This window comes from Cephus cinctus, unplaced genomic scaffold (genome assembly GCF_000341935.2).
Source record: "Cephus cinctus unplaced genomic scaffold, Ccin1 Ccin1_scaffold0171, whole genome shotgun sequence".
NCBI classification, from domain to species: Eukaryota; Metazoa; Arthropoda; class Insecta; order Hymenoptera; family Cephidae; genus Cephus; species Cephus cinctus.
In genome coordinates this window covers 314,785-331,178 of record NW_014332895.1, presented here as the reverse complement: position 1 = coordinate 331,178, position 16,394 = coordinate 314,785, and the positions used below count along the sequence as shown (strand labels likewise).

Sequence of the window (16,394 nt, the reverse complement as noted above, 5' to 3'; positions counted from 1 at the left end):
TGCCTATTCGAGACATAACCTTGCTGATGGAGTTTCTGGTTTAATGATGTTTCTGTATTTCCCCACATCGTTTTGACGCACTATTAAACATTATTAATACATGAATAGAGCAAGGAATTTTCTCAACTAATTGGAAAGCTAGCATAATTAAGCCTATCCCAAAAGAGGCAGATACTGAGTTAATGAAAGATTTAAGATGAATTAATATTCTGCCCTTTAAGTCAAAAATTCTAGAAAAAATTTATTTTGAAAATTGTATGAACATGTAAGTTCTGTAGGCGCAATTCTGACAACCGCTCTCTTACCTATCACAGAATACGTTTACACGACGGTCTTAAACCGGTTTAGGTAATACTGATTTAAAAGATTTAACCAACCCCAAATATTTCTTGCAAGTAAAAATGTCTATGATTTGTCTATTCCTTTAGATCAGTATTAACTAAATCGGTTTAAGACCGTCGTGTAGACGCAGTCACAAAGGAACCACTGAGGGTATGGGATGAAGATGGTTATCCTACTTCTATTGGATTTTACGAGAGCGTTTGGCTTTGATTATATACTAATAACTTAGAATAATTAAACGGTCTATGTAATTTTTCTTGTGCGTCAAAACGAGTAGGATCCAAGAGATAATGGTTAACGGAGTAAATGGATTCGGATTATTAGACGTAAGATATGTTGCATCGGGAGTGCCTCAAGATTCGTCATTGAAATCACTACTATTTCTCAAATACAAGGTGTTAGGTATGAAACGCACTAGAGTAGTAACCATTGCATTCCTTGTCCCATTCTAAGGAATATGTGTCTACATTTTTATTTCATAAATAAAAATGTCGAGATAATTAGCGTTAAAGTTACAATAAACCAACCAATGCGAACGCGATTATGGGCCATGCGTCACTGATGAAGTAGCGTGGAAGATTCAAAGAATTTAGAATGCATGCATCAAATTTTAATACTGAATTAGAAAATTTGACCAAATATGAGCAGTATTTGAAAAGTTAGGATGGATAAATATAAAAACGAGAGGCACACGAAAGAATGAGAAACACATGCGTTGCATAATTAATAAAATTTTGAAAACAGAAACTCCGTATTATATGACCGAATTCTTCACTAATAATTAGTGAATAATAATAATTATTGTAAGACAAGCAATTTATTGACGATACTGACACATATGAGAACCAAGTTCCGAGGTCCATTCTGGTTTATTGCGGCACAGTATTCCAATCAAATTCGCAAAGAGATTAAGGAACTCCTTCCGCATTTGTTTAAGAAAAAATTTGAGAAATTGTTAAAAAACCGAACCATACGTGACCAGTAGGTGTCGAGTTAGTTGAGTCCTTTCGGAACCCTGAAAAATAGTTAAGAAATGGTAAATTTAACCATTTTTTTCTCAGTGTACGTATGTAGCTGATTCCCGCCCTTTGCTATAATGTCTTGACAATAAAGATGATACTACTATTATTATTATTATTATCATCTATGGCGAATACACGATGGATTGATCCAAATTCATTCATATTCAGAATCCTGTTGTATGTTGAGACGTTTCGTGATTTTTGAGTGCTAGGAATCACGAGACTTTTTGTAGGGTTTGTGCACTGGGCAGGCGTCTTCAGAAACAATTTAGACACTGGAGTTTTTAAAATAATAAAATAATTATATATTGTCCTATAAATTACAGACTAGGTATCCTTAATATTCTATTTGGTCTCTCTCACACCCATACACATGCTTTACAATTGTCTCTAGATTGCCTGTAATACCACAGGCGACAAGAAGTGTTTTTGTTTACTTTATTCTCTCTGCTAGCCTTTTGGATTGGAGAGAGGTAGCTGGAACCACAATACAGCAGATTTCACAATGCGTCCGAAGACCGTGGGCCAGCTATTGGTTCGGATGATAATGATTCAGTACCCACAGGAGATCACAATGAACCCCGTTTGCTGAATCCCTTATCTTAACCCCTTCCCGTGCCATTTAGCTCGACGAAACTCGGGCTTAAGCAGTCCGCATCAACGCGCGCTAAACAGACCAGACTGATGTTTGTAAACAGTCGCAATACGATCCGAAATGTAGATGCCCGCAATATCTGTGATATAGTCAATTTTACGCGATACAGGAGTTGAGGAAGTAAACTCTAATGCTTTTACGTTTATAGATATTATAAATTTATTATATTTTGTATATAATAATGTAGTATATAATAGCTGTTTATATATTATTGTAGAAAATGTATAGCAGTTTTCGAATGTAGTTTGGTGCTCTCAAATATGTAGTAACACTGCGCCTAAAAGGAAATAGCATATTATTTTAAAAAATTTAATCAGAAAACTAAATATCTAAAAAAAATACATACAACTCTAGAAATCCTTCATGGTATGATATGTCTTAAAACATTAGGACAGATGTAAAGCCACTTGTCATTTCGAGCATTCCCACTTTGTTGCGCTTCGTATTTTACGTTTATAACAGACTTTGCACATTCTTGTTGGATGCTTATTTCGAGGTGTCGGATCTATACTTTTGGGGAAACGAGCCCAATATTGGGCTTGGAGTCGAAGGGGCGTTTCAGCTGATGGTTTTCCACGCATTTTGTAGTCCCGTAATTTAACAATTTGCAAAATTGCCTCTGCTATATCTATACGGTAATTAACATAAGTCTGCCGATTTCGACTGTAAATTGTTTTCTGCATAATATAGGTGTTGAACAGAGCCATATCTGATATGAAAAAGAAAAGTTTTCTATATCCTTTCATGACTTTTTTCATTATGGCCCAAGTATCTGTTCGAGACTCAGACTCGCGATATTTATGTTTGGCCCAAGTATCTGGTCGCGAGTCTGACTCGCGATATTTATGTTTGGGCAAAAATCTTCATCGCGAGTCTGACTCGCTAAAGTACGGGAAGGGGTTAAGGATAGGTTCGACTCAGACAGCTACTAATCACAATGATATTGGGAGCTGAATCTTTCTAAGGTGGGTTGTTTTTGTGGATGGTCTGCTGTCCTGACAGTTCTATTACAATAACTTCACTGCAGGAGAATGCAGAGGTAATTAAAGGGGCGTTTCAGCTGATGGTTTTCCACGCATTTTGTAGTCCCGTAATTTAACAATTTGCAAAATTGCCTCTGCTATATCTATACGGTAATTAACATAAGTCTGCCGATTTCGACTGTAAATTGTTTTCTGCATAATATAGGTGTTGAACAGAGCCATATCTGATATGAAAAAGAAAAGTTTTCTATATCCTTTCATGACTTTTTTCATTATGGCCCAAGTATCTGTTCGAGACTCAGACTCGCGATATTTATGTTTGGCCCAAGTATCTGGTCGCGAGTCTGACTCGCGATATTTATGTTTGGGCAAAAATCTTCATCGCGAGTCTGACTCGCTAAAGTACGGGAAGGGGTTAAGGATAGGTTCGACTCAGACAGCTACTAATCACAATGATATTGGGAGCTGAGCTTTTTAAGGAGTGTAGTTTCTGTAGTGGTCGATTTCTGACAGCTCCAGCACAATGCCTTTGATGCAGAATATCTACAAGGATGGCAGATTTCCTGATACATGGTGGAGACACAATGCTTTCCAAGACTAGGAACTGCCGAGGATGAGTTCCCACAGTTTGCAGTACAATACTGTTCACTGGTTCGCTCTGGAACAGAGGATTGGTTTTCTCCTAGCTTTTTGATAATTTACACTTTCCAAATCTTTAATAGCTTCTTGTCGTCTTGTGGTGTACAAGGGTCTTGTCAATTCGTCTAGATAGATACGAGTGGACTGACTGATCCTCCTATCGAGGAAACCGCTGCTTATATCCTCGGTAGGAATACGTTAAAACTAGTGGGGATAACGATTTTTATCCACCCGAGGTGTTAACGTCGCTTTTTGGATTCAATATTTTAATTTACGATTTGATTTGATTGTTTGTTTTGACCGATTCAATTAGCGGTTTTCTGTCAGTACCGGCTTACTGGTATTTCTATTGTCTTCGCCGCGTGCCGGCTTACAGTGTCTGGGCACTTGTTTGTTTTGATTTCAGTCTGTCGACTGTATTTCGGATTCTAGGAATGTTAAAGGTAATAATTCCCCAATATTACTTCCTCATGCCTGTCGCTGTGACTAGTTTCAAGGGAGTTATGCAATATTAGAGAATTAAAGGTCCTATATTCTCTTTCCTTTATCGTCGTCGCTGTGAGAGGTCGATAGGATTCTTGAGGAATTCTAGGATTTGAGGAGTTCTCTCAGATACTGTTATGCACATCCACAGTGCGCTATGCACTCTTATGTGGGGCTCTTGACGTATCCATCATCGAGTTTGGATGATTGGGAAGGACAAAGGATAAAGGATAGCGGGGTATAAGGTCGGAACGTTACAATGTACATATAAATCCTATCTAGGCTCCATCATATAAATATAGAATCTTATAAAAGCGACAAAAAATATTTACCAGCTTCGAAATAAAATACATGTGCCACTATTTCAGGTTACGTTATGGTGACTTATTGTTAGTCCTCCCAGTGCGCACTGCTTTATCTCAGCTTACATCTTTTTCAGAGACTGTACAGTCTATAATACAGACAGGCTGCTACACTCGCCTGTGTCCTTGCTATCTCACTCTGCTCGCCCCCATCAATGCCGTACGCGTTCCAGTATGGTTACAGTTCAGTGGTTACTTCCGAATACAGGCGTACGGATTTCAGTATGGTATTAGCACATCTCGTCATTGGAGGAATCGGCCATAAGGAAAGGAAGGAAGGATTCCAGTATGGTTAGAGTTCAGTGGTTTGTTATGTCAGTCAAATTGCGCAGTGAGGAGAACTGAACGTTACGAAGTGAGAAAAAGATATATCTCTGTTTCAACATGTTGGCTCCACTTTTAACTGCGCCATTCCTCTTCCAGGAGTATAAGTTCTATGACCGCAACCAATCGCTATCTCTTTCAGCCGGCTGTTTTTCTATGCTTGTGCGTAGTCTGTGCTATATGTCAATGGTTTGTTGTATTCTAGAGATATTATAGAAACACTTGATTTTATGTATATTTAACAATGCTTTTTAATATCTTTAAAAATGTAAAAATGTTGTTCCGTAGGTACTTAAGCAATAAGAGAAAAACACTTTTAACAATAACGTTATGCTCAGTGTATTATAAGGATACGTCTGATATATTTTGTGGTTTCATTACATAATAAGATGTCTGTATTGTGCTACAGTGTAAATATTCTTACCAATCAAATAGTTATGTGTAGGCTTCATTGTTTCCTTAATTTACATGACTCGTTCATGGTAAAAGATCATTACCATGTTGCTAATATTGAAGCCAATGGCCAGAGTAACAATATACAGAACCAGAGCACATGGTAATGCCATTAGTATTAACTGAGTCCTGTGTAATATCTGTATACCTGAAATAAACAATTTTTGTAATCAATAGGAAAAAATATGAATTATCATTACACTGCATAATTAAATTACATACTGGTGTAGCCCAAGAATGTGATGTAAATGTAATAGCTAACAGCAATTAGCCACAAAGTATTTCCAAGGAAGATTGATCCAAATCCTACGTATTTTATTAGACCTGTTTAATAACAAATATTCTTTAAAATAGGAATGATTTTGTCATTATTTTTCAAATTTTGAGTACTGACCATTGTACATAAACAACTGTAAGAAATGAAGGATAATTAGAGGTGGAAAGAAGGCATTTAAATGTATATCAAATGCATAACCCCATTCTACATCCTGTGTTCGATCGACTCTCAAGTATCTGTTTGTAATAAACCAAAAAAGTGTGGCGACGATTATTCCAGTTCCTATGCAGTCTACTAGGATGACATAAAAAAGAAATTTAAAAAACTGGAAGAATCCTAGTCCCAAAAGTATAGCAAATCCTATGGATGAGATGCACAGCCAGAAACTTAAAAGGACAACAAAGGCAGGATCATCCCTTGCGAATTGTGATTTAGTCTCTGAAAGAATTATTCAATACACCAAACTATTTCAATACTTTACATACATGTTCTATGTTTTTATTAGTCAACACTTACGTTTTCTACTTTGAAAATTCCTGTACACCTTCTGCGGCGCTGTGAAAAGATATATCATTTGCCAAGAAGCAAACTCAAAATCCATTTGATCAAACTTCAGCAATTTTCTCAAATATTTATAACATTTTGTAGCAGCTCCCATACAGTTGCGTCTAAAAGCAAGGATACAACACTAATGAATGTATTTAAATAATTACAAAAAAACAATACCATACCTATAAGTTACTGGAGTAGGTAACATCGTACCAGAATGCAGCAACATAGGTGATGTGCAACGACTGGTCGATGGAGAAGTAGAATACTTCATATTGCCTTCTGAGTGACATCCAGACATTATTTTAAAGTATCAAAACAGTAAGTACAATAAAAATAACACTAAGAACAGTATCATACCTTATTGGGTTTTAAGTCCAAGAATACATAAACATGAAACTGTTCTCTTAGGTTAGGGATATTGTGGCATTCCTTATACCAGCCAAACAAACACACTCAACGATCAATGCTAGACAGGAAAACGTAAAATATTATCAAAGGCCACAATGATATTCGCGCTCATATTTATATTAAACTTGGCTTCCTAATACTGATATTACCACTGAAAATCAGTGAAACTATTCAAGTGACATCTACAGTCAAACGGAGGCAGTCTAACGATAAAATAGATGACGTGCGCATTATAGACTGATAGAAGAACCACTGCCAAGAGCTGTCATAAAAACTTGGGCAAAGTCGTATTTGTTGTTACCTAGCATTCTTTAATATGGTTCAGAATCCATAAAAATATTGTCATGTTTATTCTGTAGAATGATACGTACAGATACGTTTGGATACGTTGCATGCTGAGAATGACAAGTCATTCGTTTTGTCCAAGTCAATGGAGGTATGATGTCACTTAATCATTTGACGGGTATTAACGTAATACCAATGAAAAATTGATGAATTCTTAATCAACATTCTATTACAAAGCACACTGAAAACTATTATTCAAAGACAAGTAGAGATTAGAAAAAAATTGATTGTACATCATTGTAGATAAACGTCTAAGAATTTAAACGCCATTGAAAACGGCAACTATACTTACACAAAAGTCATACGGGAAACAAATAGGCGTTACTGATTTAATTTATTGCCCTTTACATATTTCATTACATTAATTGGATATAACACTTTGAGTGTCATTTGAAAATATCGTACAATAAATACTTAATACTGCTAGAATGACGTACGACAGGATATACATTAATCCATGGAAGACATTTTGAATTTTTAATATATAAAATCATTATTGTCATTAAACGCATTTACACAGTTACGAATTAATCTTATGCCAATTTTATGCTTATCACCATCAAGCGGAATTATTCCAGATTAATCGAACAATAGTTCCTGATCATTAGTGAAAGACATTATTCATCGGTATTATTGTCAACCGTATTGACAAATAATAATTTATCCAAAAATAATAAAACAAGTAATCAATAAATAAAATGAATAAATAAAGTAAATTAATTACATAGCACTTTACATTGGAAGACCAGAGTTATTGTATGGATAAGGTACATTTGAATTTCAATTGGGCAAATAATATTCCCTTGGTATGTATTCTGGCTTTGGACTGCTCGGTTCAATTCCCAGTAACTCGCCCATGAAAGCTATGTATGTGATGGCTAGACGTAACGTTTCAATTCGGGATAAACGTTTCTCATAAGCAAATGTTGGCACCTGAAACAGACAGTATATGGTGCATATAGGATTATCCAGGACGGTTATGCATGTTAGATAATTTGAATCGTTTGAAAAAAAATTTGTAAGACTTCCTCTTACCTTTCTACGTAATTTGTCAAATGCCTCGTTCAGGTTGAACATCCTTCGACGCTCACGTATGTTCGCTGCTCTTCTCTGGGATACAGTGGCGACGCGACGCCTTGGCTTCTTCGTGGTCGACGTCGGCAAATTCGGACTGCGGCCATTGGAAGTGTAACGGCTGTAATATTATCAGCATCCATATGGAACCATTCGAAATAAAAGAAAAGGGAAAAAAACGCTACTCTTAAAAAGCATAATCCTAGTGTGTACTGTATGGTCGTTTGATAACATCAAAGGAAGCGAAATGCCAATGACATATTGACAATGTCATAAGTTTATTCTCAAGGATACACATACAAGGCAAAAAATTGATTATATATAATCATATAAAACTATAAAGGATGTCCCTAAATAGCCTTACTAACTGGGTACAACGATGTTCTGGGGGCATTGCTCATCACGAAAATGACCTTCCGTTTGTTGAGAGGTGCTTAGTTTTCAATCTAGAACCGTATAAAGTTGACCAATCAGAGCGAGGTGTCCGCACAAACGTAGGCATCTCCAATCTCCTGAATTTTCTGCTGTCATTGTTTTTCAGCGTATATTGTTTTTCGAGATGCACACTACTGTATTCTGCCGTTGCATGCGGGTTATGCAAATATTTTCCGAAATTTCAGACGAGCGAGATCCCACGTCTATCCCACAACCGAAATTTACATATCTTCTTATTGTGAATGAATAATTGTATATTGCAAGTGGATCTTTCGTGTCAATTATCTTGTGCTTGACATAACAGGTGCGTTCCACTTATCGCCCGCAACGCTCCCAACATCGTTGTGTCTTTAAATATTAAATGTATTGGATAGAGAAACAACGATGTTGCAAGCGTTGCGGGCGATAACTGGAACGCACTCAACAAAGATCAATCTGAAATCTCTCGTAGGTCACTCGATAATCTGCCGCATATCTGCGAATGATCTCTCCTACACTTGTGCCATACGCTCATTCATCTGGGAAGTGGGAAAGAGCTGCAATTTGGCGTGTATACCCTGAAGAAGAAACAAAGCGATACATGTGTTTTCGATTCTTTCTTAAGTCATTTTCCGGTCTTTCGTATTTTAGGATCATCGAAGATTTAACAATTATCTTGCATACCGGAAGAATCGCAAAGAATCGCTTTATTTAATTCCCAGGATATGCGCACCAATTGCAGCCGCGTTCCCATTTACCAGGTAAACGGACGTATATCACAAGTATAGGAGAAATCGATCGCAGATTTGCGGATCATCGAGTGACCTGCAAGAGATCTCAGATTGATCCTTTCCACATGAAGCACAATATAATTGACAGGAAAGATCCGCTTGTAATCTACAATTAGCCATTCGCACGATATTCGCATTTAAAAAAAAAAGATTTTATTCGCAGCGTACTTACACGGGATGCATTCACAAAGAATTCCAAACGTGTGATCTCGCTAGTCGCTTCTCTGAAATTTCGGAAAATACTTATCTGCATAACCTGCGTGCAGCGTCAGAGTACCGCTGCGTCTATCTCGAAAAACAATCGCAAGGACAGAAAACTCAAAGATCGCAGGTGCCTACGTTTGTGCCGACACCTTCCTTTGATTGGCCAACTTTAAACGGCTTTCGCTTGAAAACTAAGCACCTCTCGACAAAAGGAATATCATTTTCGTGATCAGCCATGTCCCCCGAACATCGCAATACCTCGTTGGTAAAGCAATTTAGGGATACCCTATACATATATAATCATATAAAATTGTATATGTATAAGCAGATACAAAAGTTCTTTCTACCTGATCAGATCTAAAATTTTTTAAAATAACACTACGAAACTCTAATCCTTCCAGACACAACTGTAAAATAGGAGCTTAGTTGGCATGACTGGAAAAGAACCCTTGGTAGGTGTCCGCCTCTGAATTTCTTCGTTGTCACGCATGATGTAGTACTCGATAAACTAAGCCACACGTGTTTTTTCTATCAGCCCAAATTGGGTTTTTGGGGGTGAAAATCGCCCCAGACAATTGTGTTACTAAACACCCATTTAATTATTTCACATATAACAGCGGTATCTTTCACTGTGAAACCAACTGGAAAAATTTCCTCACAATGAGAGATCGAAAATGTGATTCTCTCAAATTTGTCGAAAAATTTTGATGGGGATGAACTATCCCAAAATTATTTTTCATTATATAAAAAATTGCCAGACAGGAGTAAATTCCAGCCAAATAATGTTGAAATAGTACAATATGATACAAGTGCGGAAAGTTGGTGGTTCCTGACGAGTGTGACGTTTGCCGCCCGAGCGAACGAGCAATCATATCAGCAAATGATTCGAATCGATTCGAGCGAAGCGAGGGTTGCAAACGTCACAGGAGTAGGAATCACCAACCCGCACGCGTATCATATACTATTTTTTGCAACAATGTACGGAAAATTCACAATATATGCATCAAAAAGAAGCACGAAATAGTTGACTCTTGATGACTCCCGCACACTCTGAACTCATCAAGAATCGGCCATTTCGTGCTTCTTTTTGGTGCATATCCTGCGAACTTCCCGTACATTGTTGCAAAAAATAGAATATGATACGCTTGCGGATTGGTGATTCCTACTAGTGTGATGTTTGCCACGATTTTGACTCGCGTCACACTCGTAGGAATCACCAACTTTCTGCACTTGTATCATAATGTACTATTTTGCACTCTTGATGAGTTCAGAGTGTGCGGGAATCATAACATTCCCGCAAAATTATTTTTCATTATATAAAAAATTGCCAAACAGGAGTAAATTCGAGCCACAAAATTTTGAAAAATATGTCGCTCGCGATAATTACACCACCGCGATAAGTAACCACCCTGAAGTGTAATTTATTGTTGGTATGTTTTCGTAGAACAAAAGAACTTATATTACAGAAGTTGACACTTTTAGGAGACGCCTTACATTTGGAAGCATTTATTTAAGTTAAATATAATTTGAGTGCCTATAGACATTGAGCTGACGACTTATTTTCGTTAAAGGTGCATATTTGCTGAGAAAATCTCATTTTTGATGTTTCACTATAAGGAAATTTTTCTAGTTGGTTTATTCCCAAAAACTAGTTTATTTAAGAGAAACATAATAAATTGTACTTAAGGGTGGTTACCCCCTAGAAAATAATTTTTCGCAAAAATGTAAAAACACGTAAACTATATTTAATTATAGCGAGCAACATATATTTTTTCCAAATTTTTTGGCTCGATTTACTCCTGTTTGGTAATTTTGCTTCCTCATACGGGAAGCTGTTTTCATGACAAAAATTTTTTTCGAGATTTTCATGCCAGAATATTAATGGTTTAAAACGTCGGGGAAATTGGTTTAGAAAAAATGTCCGTATGTATGTGCGTGTGTGTGTGTGTATGTGCAGGGCTTCAAAAATTCAATTGTCTATAACTCGAGCATCGTTCGAGCGATCGGACTAAAATTTTGCGCACTTATAAAGCAGCAGTTCCTCTTCAACTCTTGCAAGTTTTGGCAAAATGTATGCAAATTTCTAGATTTTATGACTTTTTAAAATTAAAAAAGGGCGTGGTCGCTATAACTTCCGTAAAATATTTGTTATATAGATAAATAGTTCTTCATACGTGCGGGTACGTTCAATGTTATTTGGTATTGAATTTGGCCGAAATCGGTAATGGGATTCGGATGTTACGTGTTTTTGAATTTTTTGAAAAAATTCCCTTATTGCACTAACTTTCTCGAATCTTGAGTAGGTTAGTTCAAATATTTTCCCTGAAAGAAATAATATATGGCAATGTTGCATCATATTGAATTTGAGGGAAATCATTATAGCAGATTTTATGGCATTTTGAATTTTTCAAAAATTACATTATCGTTATATCTATACGAAAAGTTGGGCTACTGAACAGAACAGTTCCTTATATTTGCAGATATCTTCAGTGTTGCATCGTATTGAATTTGAGCGAAATCGGTACAGAGGTACAGGTTTATGGGATATTCAATTTTTCAAAAAAAGAATAAATTTTTCCCCTTAACCACTCTAATTAAAGAAAATGTAACAAGGATGCAAAGTGGAACCTTGCACAGTTTCTTCTCATTATTTTTCAATTTTCCGAAAGCTTTCTCTGTGAAGAAGTCATAATTGATCAACGTACTTCGTCGTAGAGGTGGCTGTGAAAAATGGAAAGTAATGAGGAAGCAATGTGCAAAGTTCTATTTTGCATCCTTGTTTTATATAATGAAAAATAATTTTGGGGTAGTTCACCCCCATAAAAATTATTTGACAAATTTGAGAATATAACATTTTCGATCTCTCATTGTGATGAAATTTTTCCAGTTGGTTTCACAGTGAAAGATACCGCTGTTATATGTGAAATAATTAAATGGGTGTTTAGTAACACAATTGTCTGGGGCGATTTTCACTCCCAAAAATCCAATTTGGGCCGATAAGAAAAAACACGTGTCGCTTAGTTTATCGAGTACTACAACATGCGTGAAAACGTAGAAAATCAGAAGCGGACACCTATCAAGGGTTCCTTGTGAGTCTAACAGGCTCTCGCAACTTTGACACTCCATATCTTTGCTAAAATTGTTTTTTTTAAAATACATTTCTTTTCTCAGAAAGTTTCAACGGTTCTACGTTGATCTAAAAACGGAAATCTGAGGTTTTAATATGTCCTGGGATATAGGCGTTTAACACTAGAGAAACCGTGGATTGATGATTAATGGTTATAAAAAATGCCAAACAAGTCATCTTGACCCTCCTTAGTAGATTTAGCGTTAAACAGGAAGTGTGACATTTTTTTTAACAAAGGTCTCTTTTCACATGATTCTGAGGGACTCATGTCTTGTAGGGTTAAATTCTACAAAAATAATATTGCCTGAATAGTTGTGATGAATCCATTTATGGATGAAACTACCTTTTGAAATTATTATTTATATAGAATTTAAATTCTCAAGCTGAATTTTTATGAAATTTTGTATTTGATCAGATATGATCAAATAAAGAAAAATCTTTGTTCCAATTATATATGTATAATTATTTTTTTCCCGGGTAATTATTACAAGTATACCTGAATCTGGTAGCATAATAATTAGTCCAGACGCCCATCGTATTTCTGTCTTCAAAATAGGATCCATTCAATAATTTGGTTAATTCTTACATTTTGAAGTACGAGTAATACGAATCAGGTAATGGTTTTTCCAAAAAATGGTTAGATTTCTTTCATTAACCATAGTAATTATTTAAACGTGCATTATTACCGCAATCATCAATATATCATTTGGATTTTCTGTAGCTCAAAATGTAAGAATCAACAAAGTCATAGAACGGACTCTATTTTAAACACAGAAGTATGGTGGATGTACGAACTAATCGCTGATAAGTAATTGGTATTCGGCATTTGCTGGAGTAGAAATACGATACTGTATCTGTAGAAATACGATACTGATTATGATATAATAATATAATTAATAGTGAATCTACAATTTTTACGTTATCGATGGATTAATAATGAATATATCGTTATAATTGTGTAGCACTTTAATGAATAAAATAAAATATAAATTTCAGTCACACCCATGCCAATCTCCTTGATTTAAATCCAAGACGGAGTTTTTTTTAAAAGAAGGAATAATTCTCTGTCCATGATAAAAAGTACCTCTGATGAAGTAATGCACATGGTTGACGATAAAGACCGTGTTCGTTAACGTGTGAATGAGTAGGTGGTTGAGCTTGATATAAAACGGAACTATCCCATATAGGGTAGCCTCCAAGATCCGAACCAACGTACTGCGACATTTCCGCCGTTATCACCTGATAAGAATTATAATATCAGTAAAAATTCTTTAACTCACATGATACTACTTGTTAGGATTTTAGCTACCATAGATGATCATTATAGAAAAAGGTTTATTAGGGTGATTGATTATTTTTGTCAATGTTGAACTCACTGGTGCTTGATTTCCATTGATTTCCCAGAGTGGTTCAGGGTAGCTCATATCCCGTAGTGAACCGATTTCGAATTGTTCTTGTAGAAGCTTCACCAGGACGATACGTGGTGATTCTCAAAGAAATACAGGATGGGATCCAGCACCAACCCCTTAATCGTTGGGGTTGATGAGGATGCGGTAATCTTTTGGAGAACGAAAAATAAAAAAATTACTTTCGAGGAGTACAAAAAATTGTCTAAATTTTGGTTATTTCTTTCGTTCTAATCTGATTAATGAGCTAAAGGATATTTTCAATTGGTATTAATTATATTCCGCACGACGTGCTTTTATACAAAGAAAAATAAAAAAACACTTTTAACGGCGCAACTGCTAGTTAATAAAGGCACGGACACTGCTAAATATCAACTGTCAACTTCGCGTATTTGGAATCGGAGTGGCAGTGAGTACCTTTTCGCGAATCTCGTTATGAGTGGACCCTAAAGATTATGTCCAACTGTCCCTCAAACTCCGCCCATTTTACTACCCTTATTATGACGAACAGACCCCCAGGAAATATATCATTGGATAGTCGAACACGCTTGCGCAATTTCCTTGTATCTCGTTGGTCCTCCGACAGCTTTTGTTAGGTCGGAGCTCATGGGATTACATCATTTGACTGTAGGGGCATGGCCAGTTGGAACTACGCCCCGTTCATACTATTTTGTCCCATTTCATCTGACAATTTAGTTATACTTATTAAACAAAAAAAAAAAACGAAAATTCGTATACCACCTTCATTAGCAGTTATTATTATAACTTTCATGCAATTTCAGTATCAATCAATACACTGTGATAGATAATACACAATATCTCACAGTTAACAAAAATCATATTCAAGTCATAAAATTTCCTAACTATTACTACTGATCCATTAGCAATAAGACGTACAAATGTTGAAATAATTATTAACGTTACACAATCCAATTAAACAATGACAATAAAAGAAGAATAACGTTTGCAAATTCTCATAAAAGATTTCCAAAGATCATATACGTTGTACCCTCTAATTCCTATCACAGAAATTCTAAAATAGACCATGTCACCAAATTTACCCCATAGTCCACGTGTCGTCACTTGACTAAAAGTATTAGGGGCATAACGCAACATATTGTCAAGGCTCCATGACAGATTTCAAATAAGTCTGAAATTAATTAAATAGATATTAGTCGAGGAGTCACTTGACGCGATGAACGTCACAGTCCAGATACGAATCCCCTAATATTATTATATATCAGTTCGACTTACCGAACCCTCCTAAACGCCCCTGAAATCATTCTGAAACGGGGCGGACAAACATCGAGCAATTTACCCGTGTCAAATCGGATTCTATTTGCCTGTGCATCGGTCTTCCCAAGGGGGTGCATAAAATTATTAATATCTGGCCAACTACAATAAGTAGTGTCAGCCTCGCAACTCCATCGTCCATTCTTAGTACACGTTTTCACCCCTCGACTGCATTCAGTAATTGCTGCCACTATTAGCATGTGATTATTTTGATAAAAATAAAAGGGAAACGATGAAATTTTCCATTTTCCTGGCAATTGGACTTTTTTTCCATCTCATCAATCTTCACAGTCTCTATCAATTATCTGAAACTTATTTTCAAGATTTAGTATTGGTTTTTATAATCTTTTAATTTCCAAAATGCTTCAGCGTATTTTACATTTTTTTTTGTAACGTCATAAATGATGCTTTCTGTATTACTGTAAGAACAGATATATTTTGATAGCTTAAAGATTTGTCATGATGATTTTTTATGAAAACCCAGCTTCTCAAAAGATCCTCTTCAAATTTGTAGCTTGCTATTTGGTAGTAGCATATATATATATATGATTCTATAGATCTATATACAGTGTGCATGACTATCGTCATAACTGCAAGCTGACGCCTTGGATCAATGCTCGAGGCGTCGGCGCTGAAAGGTCGTCGAGTTTTCCATACAAAGATATAGATATATCAAGTAACGAATGGTTTTGAGTTTGCATAAACCTGAAGACATAAATCAAAGATCATTAATAAAAAAAAAGTATAAAAATCAATATAAAGCCTTTAGATACATAAAAAATATTGAATATCAATCAAACAATTAATTACAGCTAGAAAAAGTCGTTTTGAAAAATTGTGGATATTACGTTAAGCAGAGAACAGATGCTCTTGATATCACACGGGCCTCACATAAGTGCACGTGTTAAGCCAATCGAATTCTGATGCGACCTCGAACAAAGCCTTAGAAATTGGATGCTGCAAAAATGGGGTCACGGATTTGTCTGCTCGTTACCCAAAATTATACTATTGGCAGTATGGGGTTTAACGCATTGCGTTAATACGTAATGCTGTCTCGGCTTATAGTGCTACCCCTAGGCTATCTCGTTTAGCCTTGTTTTCCCTTAGTGCGGCTTCGTTTCGCCACAGGGGATTTGTCATAATAGCAAGCAAAGCGTGACACCTTTTTTCATGGTCATTTAGAGAAGGATCAGCCAGGAAACACATTGGATCTGTCAATTCCCCACTGTGCGTTAGCAGA

General features: G+C 36.1%; 2 protein-coding genes across 6 annotated transcripts; both read right to left on the bottom strand.

Annotated features, from left to right (window-relative positions):
* Positions 1–1,706: 1,706 nt before the first annotated feature.
* Positions 1,707–6,716, bottom strand: LOC107264470 (protein unc-50 homolog). Of its 5 annotated transcripts, XR_003058827.1 has the most exons (9): positions 6,450–6,716; positions 6,272–6,371; positions 6,057–6,208; positions 5,658–5,978; positions 5,486–5,587; positions 5,235–5,411; positions 4,457–5,011; positions 2,366–2,647; positions 1,707–2,296 (listed from the first exon to the last, which is right to left on the bottom strand). XR_003058827.1 is itself a non-coding variant. In XM_015732754.2 (7 exons), exons 2-6 carry the CDS (start codon positions 6,361–6,363, stop codon positions 5,275–5,277), a joined length of 804 nt encoding a protein of 267 aa, XP_015588240.1. In that variant the 5' UTR covers positions 6,364–6,371; positions 6,450–6,716; the 3' UTR covers positions 4,434–5,011; positions 5,235–5,274. The 5 variants fall into 5 exon arrangements, 3 of the variants coding, with proteins under 3 accessions (XP_015588240.1, XP_015588239.1, XP_015588241.1); XR_003058828.1 differs by lacking the exons at positions 1,707–2,296; positions 2,366–2,647 and adding an exon at positions 3,066–3,145; XM_015732754.2 differs by lacking the exons at positions 1,707–2,296; positions 2,366–2,647 and having other exon boundaries at positions 4,434–5,011.
* On the bottom strand, positions 6,450–16,374 carry LOC107264467 (protein Fer3). The gene is made up of 9 exons (XM_015732751.2): positions 16,003–16,374; positions 15,116–15,859; positions 14,923–15,011; positions 13,832–14,013; positions 13,540–13,694; positions 7,881–8,040; positions 7,138–7,778; positions 6,872–7,033; positions 6,450–6,558 (listed from the first exon to the last, which is right to left on the bottom strand). Exons 4-7 carry the CDS (start codon positions 13,877–13,879, stop codon positions 7,626–7,628), a joined length of 516 nt encoding a protein of 171 aa, XP_015588237.1. The 5' UTR covers positions 13,880–14,013; positions 14,923–15,011; positions 15,116–15,859; positions 16,003–16,374; the 3' UTR covers positions 6,450–6,558; positions 6,872–7,033; positions 7,138–7,625.
* Between the last annotated feature and the right edge of the window lie 20 nt (positions 16,375–16,394).